Genomic DNA, 14,994 nt, shown 5'->3' on the forward strand with positions numbered 1-14,994 from the left:
TATCTCAAGTGAAGGGTAATCTTAATGCTTCAGCATACCAAGACATTTTGGACAATGCTATGCGTCCAACTTTGTGGCAACAGTTTGGGTAAGTCCCCTTTCTATTCCAACATGACTGTGCCCCAGTGCACCATAGTTAATTTTGACAGCTATTTTTTATCTTAGTCTTAGTCTTTTGATTACATGTATTGAAGTTTTAGTCACATTTTAGCCATTTCTGCCCTTTTTAGTTTTAGTCTAGTTTTAGTCAACGAAAGCTTCAAAACATTTTAGTCCAGTTTCAGTCCATAAAAAGCCCTCACATTTTAGTACTGTCCTGCTATGTATATGTATTTTCTGGAATCTTCTCAATAAATATCTTCCATCTGACTTGTATTGAGACAATACAAAGAAGAAAAGAGAAGAAGAAAGAACCTGTTTTTCTTGAATTGGCTTCATGCAGCCTGTAATCACCTAACTGAAAGGAACCAGGCTGGCTTTTAAGGTGGAAAGCCCAAAGACAGAAAAACGCATTGATAGCATCACAAAGCAGTTATGTAGCAGGACAAGTTTACCATCACTACTGCAGAGATCAGAGAAGTGTCATTGTGATTTTAAGAGTCTGTCATCCAGTGCTTCATATGTATTTCTATGATACCGTGCACTGAGCAGTTATGCAGTTTATGTCATCTGCATTCATCTAAGTACATTATTCTAGATAGGAATTTTATTTTATAAAAAGAGGTAAGGACTCATATTTCATGTTCTAAACTAAATTCTTGAACTTTTACTACTTTGCTTTCAGCAAAGTTCAGGTGAGCATAACCTTTATTGAAAAGTCTTCATTATTTTTATTTTCTATCCTCATCTCCCACCCTTCCTTTCATCACAGTGAGAGCTCTTTCCACTGGTACAATATTCTCTAAAAATCTCTCAAATGTGACCTTTAACAACTGTCTTAGATGTGTAATTTTCTCCTTTTGTCTGCTTATGTGCTTGACATTTCATTTTTTTCTAGCTAAATTCTTAATCTTGTTTTTAATGACATTTATATTGAGATGCGTAACAATTTCATATTTGTGGTTTATAAACTTGTCTTTTGGTTTTCTGGATAAAGTGGCTGAAGTTGCTTTAAATCCATATCTGTACTGCTTGTCCCATTCTGAAGCTGGAATTGATCCCAGTCATCACTGGATATAAAGCGGGGTTACATCATGGACTGGTCACCGGCCAAACACAGGGCTGACATTAGAGACAAATAAGCTGTCACACTCACACTTATGGATAATTTTAGCGTCAGCCATCAACCTAGCAAGCTTGTCTTTGGACTGTGGATTGTACAGATTCATGGGGAGAACAAGCAAACTCCTCTGGGTAAGGCCTTGTCCAATACGGATTCAAATGAGGAACCATTTTGCCAGCTAGTCCACTGCATCACTGATCAGCCCAAGCTTTAAATGCTGCAGAAATGTGTCCATCTATACCCAGTATTTTCAGATATTCCACTATGTATAACACGTTGTGTAAAAGTTAGTTAATCTGTATATTCAACAATTTTATCAAAGTTTCTTCTGTAATTAATCCCACCATGAGGCAGGGAAAATCAGTCTTCTATTTTGCATTTATCTGATGACTGTTTCATTTGCTCTTTTTATCACTGACTTTATTGGCTCTAGATGGGCACCATGCATGTAATCAGTGTTTCAGTGCACAGTGCTGTATGACATCCTCCTTAGCTGTGGCCCACTTTATGCTGAACACACCCATATTTGGTTTGTTCAGTCAGCTACAGTGAAGACTGTCCTGCATTAACCTACAGATACATGGGTGCTATACTGTAGCAATATGATTTAGGCAGTGAGATCATCTACAGTGAGTTCAAACTGTGGGATGATGATGGAAAAACAAATACTATAGTTTTATGTTCTTGTATTGAGTGTATATGTTGTGTGGTTTTACAGGTAATGGTGACTTTTGGCAGTTTTCAGTCAGCTCAGAGGTTTGTACAGAAGGATGTTCAGCTTTCCCTCCAAAGAGGATGTACAGAGCAGTAAAAGAGCAAGCAAAAAAGGGGTGAAAGAGTGTGTGAGAGAGGAGGCGAGAGTGACACCTTCACACCCAGTTGTCAGTTTGCTTGTAGGCCTCCTTCATCATCCCCCTCTCGCCTCTCGTGTTTGGTTTTCAGGCTGTGAAATCTAAGCCAGGCCGAGCGGTGCCACTGGGGGGGGATGAAAGACGAAGAGAGGGCAGAGGCGAGGGGATGAGAGAGAAGAGGTTGGGAAAGACCCAGGGGTGAAATTTTGGAGGGTACCGGAGAGATTTCATTGGACAGGAGAATGATAGCTTTGCAAAAATATTGTCTCATCCATCAAAATCTCAGTGACGTCAGTGGGATCTCAGATCCAGAGATGGTTTGTGCAAAAATACATTTCACAAGAGCTAATAAAAACCAGACGGACATACATTTTTTTAGAACATCACATTTTTCTTTACTTCACTAAGATTTTCACGTCTCAAAACATCTTCTTATAGTCTTTTCTATGTACAAATTTACATATAAACATTATAAAATAATACAACTGTTTTCAACAAGGAAAAAAAAAAACAACCATAAAAGAATTCTGGGAAGTTTGAGGTCTGACAAAATGCAAGTAGGATCACATCAGCACATGAGCCAGTGTACCGTGATACTGTCAACACTATTGAAACAAGTGAATAACCAAAAAACTGAAAAGCTCAGCTCCCTACAACCCCTGGAAACAACTTGGTAATACTTTATTTGTTTCAAACCTTTGATATCGAAACTAAACAGAAAACAATTATATAATATTAGAGAAAAGGCTACAGTATCTTAAGGAGGACATGCATCCATATTTTTTTTTACTGTTCTCTGATCTGAACTAATATTCACTTGCTATTTTATGTAAACAAGACTTTATATCTCAAGATAACCTCATAAATAAGTCAAACTTTTGGAAAACCAACCAAAAATATTTCTTATTAAGAGAAAACTACATATAACTAGTGCAGCCCTCCGCCATTAGCCCTATCTCCCAAATAGTAAAGAATCCTGTAAAAAATTTGTGGATCCAGACGGTGACCCAGGTCCCTCCCAAAATCTAATCAGTTATTCCTTATGCCATTTCTGACATTTCCTGAAAATTTCATCAAAATCTGTCCATAAGTTTTTGAGTTATGTTGCTAACAAACTAACAAACAAACTCTCCCGATCACATAACCTCCTTGGAGGTAATGATTTAAAAAAAAAAAAACACTTCGGCTTTCCATAAAAGGGAGTCTAAAAAGAATTAAATTACAATTAAATTATATCTTTACTTTTTTTAAAAGCTCATGAGCAGAAAAAGAAAGAAAACTCAACATTGAGAAACTCTGGTCTCAGTTTAAACTTTCTTTTCCTGTTGACTTCTTACTTAGCCAGAAGAAAGCATCTTCTTGGATAATTTAAGCACCTTATTCAATGATGGCATCATCATGACTGAGATTATGTTCATTTTATAGGTTTTAGGAGGGGTAACAGGGAGCTGAGTGCTACACAAAAACATGACAAAAAAGCCTACAAAATGTAAACCACTTTGGCAGTAGCAGACAACATTTCCATTACACAGATTTCATAATTCTCTGTGTGCAGAGAAAACAATGGAAACAGTTCAATATTAGGGAAACTTGACAAATCTGTACCAATGGTGGAAAATTTGGGGAAAATAGGCCAACAAAAACAATGCAGTGCTTTCTTCTTCAGTGTAGTGTTTATCCATGAAATATTTTGATCAGTTCGCTTGCTTGAAGATTTGTTACAACTGAAAAAAAGTGTCCAAAATGAGAACTTCCATCCTCATTTTAAAGTAATAAGAAGTCTTCTTTGAGGTCCTCTTCTTTGAAACGATCAACGTTCCTCAATCACACAAACACAAACACGCAAACACACACTCACAAAACTGTCCATGCTCGTATAAAAAATCTGTATAAAAATCTCTGAATGTCCATAGTCCCAATGGCCAGCATTGGGTTAGCATTGTCTTTGTTGTGGTGCAGTCTTAATGTAGCAAGAGAGCTAATAAGACCGGGATCATTGTGAAGAAGATGGAAAAGGAGACCAGCTGTGCTCCTGAACTGCCGATGCTCCTCTGTACGTTTGGCTCCATCACAGCAGGGTCATCTAAGGGAAGAAAAAGAGAAGGATTATATTTCATTATTCCAGCTTGGTAAACACACCCAGCTGAGCTCCTCTCAGACGTGGGACTGACCGCTGTGGCTTTTATGTATCTGTCTGGGATTTTATCTGGAAGAATCCTCACCTGCTGGGAGCCGGTTGTTCAGATTGTGAACTCCTCCTGTTGCAGGAAACTTCACTTTTTCCCCATCTGTGCTTTTTCCCACATCGTCGCTCTTGGATTTATCTTGGTGATTCTTTCCCGAGCCTTTACGCCCAATGACGTCTACTTTAAGTCGGAGACAATCCTGGCCATGGTGGTGCATTGGTTTTGCTGTAAGAGAACAAAAAGAAGGGAAAGTTTAGAGCACAGAAATAATTAGGATAACACCAAGTTTCAAAAATCTTCCTGTTAGAGTTTGAACTTACAGATATAATAATAGCTCTCCCCCTGTCTGAACTCCTTTCCTAGGGTGAAGGGAGTAAAACGCTGGAATTTTTCAGAGAATTTCTCTGGAACGTGGGCAGCGAATGGGCGTGAGCACTCCCAACGCAGCTGGTCGAAAGAATGCGGTTTGCACACATCATAGTCCTCCTTCTCCACCATGTAGAGCACATAGCGCTCGGCTGCATGAGGTGGCACCTCTCCATGGGTGTAGTGGGGACAGATGATGTCCAGATAGTCGTTGATATGTACTTCGACCCTGTAGTCATCCCACAGGAAGCTGAAGGGAGACAGAAAGAAAGACGAGGTCAAAAGAGGAAAACATTGACCGTTATAATTCCTGACACGTGTTTGACACACCCAGACAGCTTGGCTCAAACGACATGCGTGTTAAGAAAAATGATGAGGCTAATCACTCAGACTTAGTCACACACGTTACAACTCAGGTACACCTGCTTGGGTTCAATCCACCGACCACGTGAGGGTGTTTTTGTTGATTTGTTTTTTTCTACTGTACTTGTGCTGACTCGTCACAATGACAGAATTAGAAAGAGCACCATCTTGCTTAACTTGTTCACTTTGTTTATGCACAAAAAAACCACACACCTAGTGCCTCATAAAGCCCTACCACCATCCCACTCCCACACCTTTTTTTCTTTTTCAACCTTCGTTTTGCCTTCAGCTGAGATTTACACCTCATCTGCTTGCACGAAAATTAGATTTTAAATGACAGCTTACCCTTGGCAAATCTATCTTTTCACCTTCAGCGCTAGACTTGTTTTTTAATGTTCAAGTCTTTTTGTTGTGTCTTTTTGTCTTCACCTGGTTGTTGGTTTTTTGCCGTCTCTGTTTGTGTCTCTGTCTAAATTTCTCTCTGATTGCTTCAAAGACAGACAGAAGAGACAGTCAGGCTGTCGCTCTCTTTCTCTCTTTTCATCTTTACCCTTCATTTAGTTTTATGGCTCCTTTTCAGCCTCCCTGTCTCCTCTTTGCTCACCTCCTTGTATGCTTGTCCCCCACCTCAGCGTCATAATGAAGTCCAGAGAGAAGGGGCAAAGAAGAGGGCTAGTTGTGGTACCACATTTTTAAACTGTGATTCAATTCTAGTAAGTAAATCAAATAACATAATTATCTGATTGGCCACCACAATTACAAATACAGTAAGCTATTATTTGCGTGTTATTAATCACCAAATTTTGCAGGCCATCTTACGCACACAAAAATATACAGTATTTCTTCACTATTTCAGTACTCAAAGAATACATAGCAGCTTTGGGTTGAAAAAAAAATTATATATATTAAAAATTAAAACACACAGAATACAGCAATGATTTCCAGGAATATGCTATCTTTTAAGTCTACAGTAAAAAAGTATGCAGGAGGTACCTCTACCTCCAGTTTCACAAACAAGTAAGTACTGGCTTTGATGTAAAAAGGGTTTCAGGTGTGCTGTAGGGCAGGACATGTGTCCAGCTAGCACATTGGTACTGCTAACGAAGAATGATTGATATTTTTGACTCTCACCTTTTGGGTCTTTAGCCTCTAATCCTTAAATTAAAAGTGTTTCAACTGACTGACAGCCTGTTTTCATGTCTTCTGGAGAGTGAAAGTGACAAGAAAACAGCTCCTGTGTGTGCGCCATTGTTTACATGTGCTGTACCCAGCATCAAAGCACGGGACGTGGTGGCTCTGACCCCCCCCTCTTGTTGTTGTGACTCCTGTTAGGACCCCCCTGGACATGTCACAGACACACCGGCTCCAGAAGTGGGCCTCTAACCCCTCCTTCCTAACTCTCTGTATGCATGTGTGCGTCTGTGTATCAGTTAGCGCCAACCTACCTGTCAAAACATGCTTTGTTAGCGTAGCACACCTCTATACTTGTTATCCAGGGCTAACAGGCTAAACACCCCCTTCCTCTTGCAATCACTGCTTTCTCTGTTGTAGAAAAGGCTCTTTGTACGCATGTTCACTCCTGTGCAGGTGTGTGCGTCTTTGTTTGTGTGTGTTTTCAGTGGTAAGTGTTTCAGTGAAAGAAACAAAGATGCAGCTGGAAGCAGCCCTAATTGGCTAAATAATCTTTACTCTCATCTTGTTCTTTTCTGTTTTGTTGTCTTTGAGTCAGACCGGTAATAAGAGAGAAACAAGGCGCTTGGAGATCTGAAGTTCTCCCTCTGAAGTAAAGTTTAAATTGTCTGGGATACACCTTTCGTCCTACACTGTGTCCATGGAAACACGGGCTTGTCAAAGGCCAACAACAGACAGATTCTGTTGCTAATTTCATTCACAACTCATGCTTTTAAGAAAACTCTCTTTCATCCTCCTCATTTCCCCCTTCCTCCTCGTCCGCTCCCACATTGGTTGGGCTAATTAAAAGCTGTTAGGGGTCTGGGGGCCAACGTGTTCTCTAGAAAAGGAGGGGAGGAGTAATGAATAGGGTGTAATTATACCCATTCCCTCCCCAAAGACAAGACGCCTGAAGGCTAAAGGGCCCCTGCAACCCCTGTGCTCCGTCCCCTGCAGAGCTTTCACTGACTGCTGTAGATGTGTGTCAAATGTGTGCTTATATGGCTGTGGGTGTATTTTTAGTTGTTTAAACTGCTGCATTTGTCCAGATTTGGTTATGCTTGTGCCTTTGTCTGAGTTCTCTTTTTTTCTCCGAGAAACTTTGACGCTTTCTTTCCGAGCAAGACCCAGCGCTTCTACAGACTCTAGTATCACCCTATGTCTCCTCTCGCCTCCTCTAGCTGACAGTTCTCAGCAGTGTGAGAGTCACATTAACATGATAGCTGTGCAAGAGAGAGGGCCAGGTGTGTGAGTCTTTTGCAGACCTACTTTTCTCACTGCTTCATCTTCCCACATGTGTGGGTCTGTCTGTGAGCATGTTTTCATCCGAGAGGGATCCTCTGAAGACCTCTATTCAGGGCGTCTCATGCCGCCGGCTCATGAGCACATCTGTTTATCAAGGCCTTGCTGTTTCACTCATGTGTGTATGTGAGCTCTGGAGGTGCAGGTAAACAGCAAGGGTTGAAGGTGGTTGTAGCCTTTCTTCCTTTCTGCCACAAAGAGGTCATTTCTCACTATGGAGCTACTTTAGCTTTTGCGTCAGAGAGAAATTGTGTTTGCATGTTTATTATAGAGATTAGGGCTGTCATGATGTCAGAATTTTGATAATAGTACAAATCAAATAATTTTATTTCAATACCAGGAAGTAGTTTGTCTTCAGTACTGGTACATTTTAGTACCATCATCACTAAAATTTAAAAGTATCAAAAATTCTGACTGTCCTTATAAGGCATGAAAAGGTAGAGCTCAACAGCATGGTTCCAGAGGTAAAATTCCCATTTATTTTAGTGGATTTGATTATTAGTCAGATGATCTAAGATAGACTAACTACCAGCCTGAGTGTGAAACGATGGTATAAAGTCCTGTATAAATGCTTGAAAAGCTATACTTAATGAATGAAAGGAATCGTAAAGGATCTGGGATAAGTTGGTCTTTCATCCTTGTAGAGAAAAATGATCAGTCTTGTTCTCAAATGTCAAATATCTCATGGGTATTCGGATAGCTGGTTATCTTGGTTCATGCCTTCAGTGCATTGTAAAAAGGATTTTGCTAAATGTCTACAGAGAATTTCAATGGTGAATTTTACCTTCAGAACCAGGGCCACCCAAAAGTGGACTAGTGAGCCCTATATCAGTGAAAAGTTCTGACGTCTTCAACAAATGCCTTCCTAAACTTGAAGCCTTCCCAATGTCCTTGCACTGTTCTACCTCTTCCCTTGTCTGCCCTCCCACCCCACCCGTCAACCCCGCCGCCCCTCCATTTGTCCCCTGAGTTCTGGCTGTTTTCCCTCAAACAACTGACACAGGAACTCTTGTCTTTCTCTTTTTCTCTGGGGAGAATTTCAAACTGGCATACAGGGTCGAAGGGTTGGAGTTCAGGGTCGCAACTTCTCACACTGCTGTCTGAGTCAGCATTGAAGATATTTGTCTCAACCACACAACTGGGCGAGTCAGCACCAATGAAACACTAAACAGATGCACCCCCACACCATTTGCTCTGCAGGTAATCAGTAGTAAGTGTGCACACGCTGGAATGCCGCATCAGGGGTCTGCGGTTTGGACGCTTTACTGTGTTCCCACTCATCAAATTTCCACTCTTTACACTCTTACCCGCTTTTACTTTGAGGTGTATACTTAATACCCTATTAATTTGCTGCGGTATGGCACATTCACACCTCCTTTCACACAGGCTGAGGAGCTGTCAGTGGGTCTAATGGGTTTAGCCACTCACTAGTAGGATACTCTATTATAGCCAATCTAATATACACAGAAAAGTCTCTTTCTATTAGCTTCCAGTGTGATCTACCTTCATTCTTTCACCATCTCATTGTACTGTAATAAGAAACCAAGGGTGAGTTTTTCTTCTATACAGCAGCGATGCAATCTTCCCTCTCTCCTCAGATTAGAAATCAATCTCTTGACCCTACTTTTGCAAACCTCTCTGTGCTTACAAATACATGCACTACATGGAAGGCAGAGGATTTCTTTAACCCAATCATCTTCATCCACTACAAGCCTTTAAAATTGTCAGCACCGCCGTTTCTCACTTATTCAAATCCAAACTTCTCCCCTCCCTTCATCCATCACTGTCCACTCTCTCCTCCCACCGTCTGCCTCTCCTTTATTCTCCTACAATCGCCCCATCCCCCCCCATCTCCCTCGCCTCTATTTTGTTCTGTCTCTTAACGCTGACATAATATACCAGCGCTCTTCATCCAGGCTAATTTCTCACCACAAATCCCTTTCTCCAGTTCACCCTTCTCTCACCCTGCACATCCTCCTCCTCCTTTGCGCCCCCTGAAATCTTTTCACCCGGCCTCCTTCTCTTTGTAGCCTCCCATTCTGTCCTACGATGAATAGAGGAAGGCCAAATGGTATCATGCTTGGTTTAATATGTTTGGGGGTCATGGGGAGTTAATCTGTGCGCCTGTGTCTGTCCATCTAGCTGAGAGAGTGAGAGAGAGAGAGAGAGAGAGAGAGAGAGGGGGGAAAAGTTCAGCAACTTTAAGCAACTTTTCTTATTTTGAACAAAGTTGGAATTAATTGCAGCAAAATGAAAGCCCTTGTGATGGTTATTTTAAGCAAATTCTGACCTTCAGGGGGCGACAGTGGGCTATGGAGTGGACAGCAGAGCTAAAGTATGCCTGAAATGCTATGAATGAGCTGTGTACACACATGCATGCCTGCCCACTCATACTACGATACCACTACGCAAAAGCAAGCCTCTCTGGTGTTAGCAGAGCCCAGGCTGAGAGGTTCTCTGTCCTCCTCCGGTGGAAAACTACTGGGGGCAAAAAACAGAGGAAGGTCTGTGAGAAAAATAAGAGGGGACTAAGGGGGACTGACGCTGGGAGGGGGAGGAAGTCTGGACCACAGATAAGGAGGCAAGAGGAAGAGCAGGAAGAAAACAGAGGGTGATACAGAGCCTAAACACTGATGTATGCTGCAAAAGGTCCTGAAAATTACATTGACGTGTGATTGTTGCATGTACATTTATAAGCTTGTTAGATAAGAGGACGGTTATATCAGAAGGTAATGTACACAATCCCTCTGATATTAAATGTAGAGCCAAATGGAGATGTTCCTGTGGAACTGATTGTCCTGATGTAGCATGAATCCTGTCTCACAGATTATGATGTCAATCATCTGTCCAGGTTTATTACGTGACTTATATATACTGTAACAGTTGCACAATAACCCACCTGCCCACTTACACACAAACATACATACTTCTATACTCCAGAGAATTTAATGAAACAGGCAGAAAGTTACATCACAGGATCACAGAGGCGGAAAAGTCTTAAGAAATGAAGCCAGAAGGGTGATGGTTTCTGTCTGTAGGTCAAATGGTCAGATTACATGTTCAAGCCATGTGTAATCTATGTTAGTGTGTGCGTCGTTATGGTGGGATTAGAGACCCCAGACCAGACAGGACACAGGCAAGGGAGGGGTGGGTACAGAGAGGGAACAACATGTATAAAATTTTAGGTTTTTAAGCACAGAGGAGAAAGATGAGTATGATTAGGAAGGAGTGAGGAGTTGACATCAACCCAAGTCACCCCTAAAGGCCGTGTGTTCCTGTCGAGGCAGGCCCTGGCTGACTCGGAGCCAGACACAGACAGACGTGAGATAAACAGAATATTACATTACAAACTCCTGATAAGGATATTTGCACGGATGCGAGGAGTGCAGGCTACTCTAGATGGATGAAAGCAGCCAAATACAACAGAGATAGTGATTATAAAAGAGGTGGTGGAGCACTCGGAGTAGTGGCATCCAAATCTGTGCAGGAAAAGGAAAAAAGAGGAGGAGGAAACACAGCTGTTACCAAAGGAGGGTAAGAAGGAGAGAAAATAGGGAAAGGCGCTGGCAGGTACAGTCAGAGAAACATTCGTGCACACAGCTGACAGAGTTTAGTATAGTAACAGCGCAGTGGAATGCCGGCTGTAGCTAATATTAACACCCAAGTTCTCCCTCTTGCCCCCCTCCAGCAACGTGTGAGTGTGACTCACACACGTCCCGGTAAGGCCGTCGACGGTAAAGCCACTCCTTTTTTTTTTTTCTTTTCTTTTTTTTTTTTTTTTAACTCTGACGTTGTTGCACAAGTTCCATGTAATCTCAGTCCAAAACAAAACTGAACTCCTGTTTAAAGCTGTACAAAGGGCAGCACAGGTTCAAACTCTCCCTTTATTTCTGACTCACAAATACACACACCTGAGACTTACACAGGCTGAGGCACGTAGTATGAAAAACAAGACTAGACTGGACTGATGAAAACATGCCTACACACCTGTCATGTTAGAAAACACACAAACATGCACTGAAATCCCCACGGACCTGAAGTACAGGATTAAGCCGTTATCATTCAGTCGCTCTGACAAGTTGGTGAAAAGCTGACACACTCGTGCATTCAATGTGTTTAGAAAGCACACATCTCTCTGCCTAGCATGAATGAATGGACTGACTGCTGCCATCTGGTCACTGTCCCCCTTCCACCTAAAACAAATCACTGCCACTCACAATCCCACCAAGAATCACTTAGCATCAATTATTCACAGCCCTCTGATGGATCAGCATAATCCTCCAAACAGGTGACTGATTGATCACTAAGGAGGGGGTAGGTGAGCTTTTTGACAGAGTAAAAAGAGATATGAAGGGAGAAAAATAAGTTAAGGAGGGAGGGGGAGACAGGATTGGCGTCTGGGAATTAGGGATTATAAGGGAGCAATGGAGATTAGACTTTAAAACGTGGCGAAAAAAATATAATACAGGCAGCATGTGGAGGTCACTCGATTATGGTTTCACTTCTGCTCTTAGCTGCCATTATCCTCCTTTTACAAGTTTCTCTTTCTCTCCCATTGAACCTTTTTCAATGTGTGGAAGAATAAGAAACCACTTTTGGCTCTGATAGATAACAGAGGTGAAGAAGAAGAAGAAGAAAAGCTGCCCATTTGTGATGAAGTGTGAAGTTCCTCCTGTTTTAAGCCATCCAGTAAAGGGGATTAGTGTTGTGTTATGATTTTTCTTTTTGGTTACACAACTCCCATTTGACTGCAAAAATAGTCTAGAGCCGGATAAAACTATTAGACCACCTCCGGTCTCTGACTTCTTTATGACTTTTTCATCCTTCATTATTTGTACTAAAAATGGAAGCTTGTATTTCCACATTTATCTACAGAATATGTCTTGTACTAGTAAGTTTCAAACAATATGGGTACCTGCTTTGATACTATGGTGACACTAATTAATGTCCTAGGTACCCATTATTGGGTTATTCACTTGCTTAATGGCACAAGAACATTAGCAACATTTGGTACCAGAACAATGCCTATGATTTTGTGATACTGGCAAGAAGTTGGCAGGAATTTCAAAAGATTCATTTCTGTATAGTACGATTGTATGATATGAAAAAAGTCACCCCTGAAATCCTGACCTTACTCCCCTCTTTTGTGACTCAGGTGTAAACCCAGGTGGACTGACTCACACATGGACTAACCCTATGACACAGGCACTCCTCGTGACGTTAAGACTTTTCCACCAGACTTTTCACCCAATTACCAGGACAATTGTTTCTCTATTGACATCCTTATAGGCCAATTAGACAGGCAGTGATGAAATCAATGCAAACGCCATAATGGTTCGTGCCCTTGTCCTCCTGTTTCAACTCGGGTATGAAATAATAATAGGCTACTGTCTGTCAAGCGTCGAATCACTCGCTCCACGCTAAAAGCTCAATAAATCGCGCTGTGATATTGCGCGTCTGTCAAGCTCCATCGATTTGCACTGAGTGGCTGGATTGCATTACATTTCTGACCTCAGATCTAAATAATCAGCAATATACGCCTCTCTCTCCCTGACACACACTTAGCCTACTATCTCCATCTACCCCACTGAAACACTTTAAGAATAAATGTGATAATGAAGTTAACCTCCTGATTGTCTCATTAATTGTCTTTCCATGACACACAAACAAGTGAAGTCCTTGCTCACAGCGTCACAGGCCAAGTTCATACTTGTCGGTCTATTTTCTAACATTAGACAAGTCTGTGTGTATGTGTTGCGGTTAAATATAATCTGTCTGGGCATCCACTGCTGCCTTAAAGTCTCATAGTCTGCCTTTTAAACGCCACATCAACCTTTAAATGTCACATAAAACAACAGTATGTCTTACTGAATCAAGCGCTTGAGCTTCCTCGAGGCTTTAATTTGTCACAGGTGAAGCAATTACTCAAAATGTGTGTCAACTGATCCACGCGCCTCTCAGACATAAGGAAATACACTCAAACATACACGCTAGTTACTGATTGATACAGCCACTCACATTAGAAAACTTCCCGGGTTGCAGGCACACTGTATACGCATTCGCGCGCGCACACTCACGTAAAATTAGCATAAAATAAAACTTACAGCGGGTTCGAGCTGTTCCAGTAGACGCTGTGTCTCTCCGCAGACGCAAACCAAGCACTGATGCTCAGCATCAAATACACCAAACACACCAAATCCATCGCTTCTCTTCTTCACAGGAAAAACGGCAAGTTCAGACTTTAAACGTTAATTAAAATGTCTGCTAAAGAGGATGAAAAAGCGTAAAAAAGCACAGAAACAAAGCGTGAACTTTACGTTCCGTGCGTAGAAAGAAAGGTTATAACTAGTATTCTCTCCACTAATCACTGTCGCAACTCCTGACTGAGTTTCTGAAGCGGTGCTCGTCCGTTTTGTCAACGAGTGTCCCCGCCCCTTAAATGCCGCCAGCTAATAGAAGTAGAGCTAATCTGAATGTCCCGCCCTTTAGAGCAGAGCAACACAAAAACAACTTTACTACAACCATAATGATCCGAACATGTAGACGTGTAATAAACAAATCTGAGAACACTGGGGTTATAAAGAAGAGCTCTTATCTAACGAAGTATGAACTATAAAGTGAAATTGCTTGACCTTAATTGATGAGATTACTCATCCTTAAGCTGTTTTTTGAATAAAGTTTCAAAATAAATCTTGGTCGTTTAGCCAATAATGATGTTTTTTAATTATAATTTTAAACAAGTCTATGCAAGAATGAGTATGCAAGTTTTAAATCAAAGTATTGGAGTTTTTAAAGCATTTTATTTCTCTCTGAAATGCTTTATAAAGAAGAATACATTTTATATACTTATATGAGCCCTATTATTGTACTAATTAAAGTGAATAATAACTTTGTATGTCACTTTGCATGTATTGAGTTGTGTTCACAATATACTGGACTGTTTGCTGATGATGATTTCCTGTAAATATGCTGTTTTTCTTATTCTCCCAACATTGTACATTGACTGTGGTCATTCCTCTACTTGAATTTTAATTATTTAAAGCCATGCACATATACAATGGGTGTGTATGCACTTGAAGGCTCTTATTGTGTGGGTTAACTTGTGTACTGATTGTGTTCTGTCAGATAGTGAAGAGTTATTACCATCCTATCACTTAGTCTGATCTTGTGGTCTCCGCTCTAGTCGCGTCTCCAGACAGGTACATTTGGAAAACAACCTCACAGATGGGGTGGATAAAGTCCAGACTGTAGGGTGTCAGTCGGATTGTAGCCCCAGCAGGAGAAGGCTTCCCTCAGGCGGGGATGGAGCCCTGCCTGGGTTAGTCAGTCCAGCGTTCTATAGCTGCAGGGAAACAGGAGGGGGCAATGTGCGGGTGTATTTGTATGTGTATGTGCAGACAAGCAGTGTCTGACTGTCCCTAGGCTTAGCTGGGCAAGCTTGCACACGCCCTGGCACTCTGAGAGGATCACACACACACACTCACTGTAGATCCTGTAGGCAGTGGGGGGTTAATCACTGCTGAGGGGGCTTTTC

The 14,994-nt window shown here is 41.5% G+C and overlaps 1 protein-coding gene across 1 annotated transcript; it reads right to left on the bottom strand.

Moving 5' to 3' along the window:
* Positions 1–3,476: 3,476 nt before the first annotated feature.
* On the bottom strand, positions 3,477–13,855 carry efna1b (ephrin-A1b). The gene is made up of 4 exons (XM_041793889.1): positions 13,565–13,855; positions 4,580–4,875; positions 4,296–4,484; positions 3,477–4,156 (listed from the first exon to the last, which is right to left on the bottom strand). Exons 1-4 carry the CDS (start codon positions 13,660–13,662, stop codon positions 4,035–4,037), a joined length of 705 nt encoding a protein of 234 aa, XP_041649823.1. The 5' UTR covers positions 13,663–13,855; the 3' UTR covers positions 3,477–4,034.
* Positions 13,856–14,994: the final 1,139 nt, after the last annotated feature.

The sequence above is a fragment of the Cheilinus undulatus genome, linkage group 8, assembly GCF_018320785.1.
Source record: "Cheilinus undulatus linkage group 8, ASM1832078v1, whole genome shotgun sequence".
NCBI lineage: Eukaryota > Metazoa > Chordata > Actinopteri > Labriformes > Labridae > Cheilinus > Cheilinus undulatus.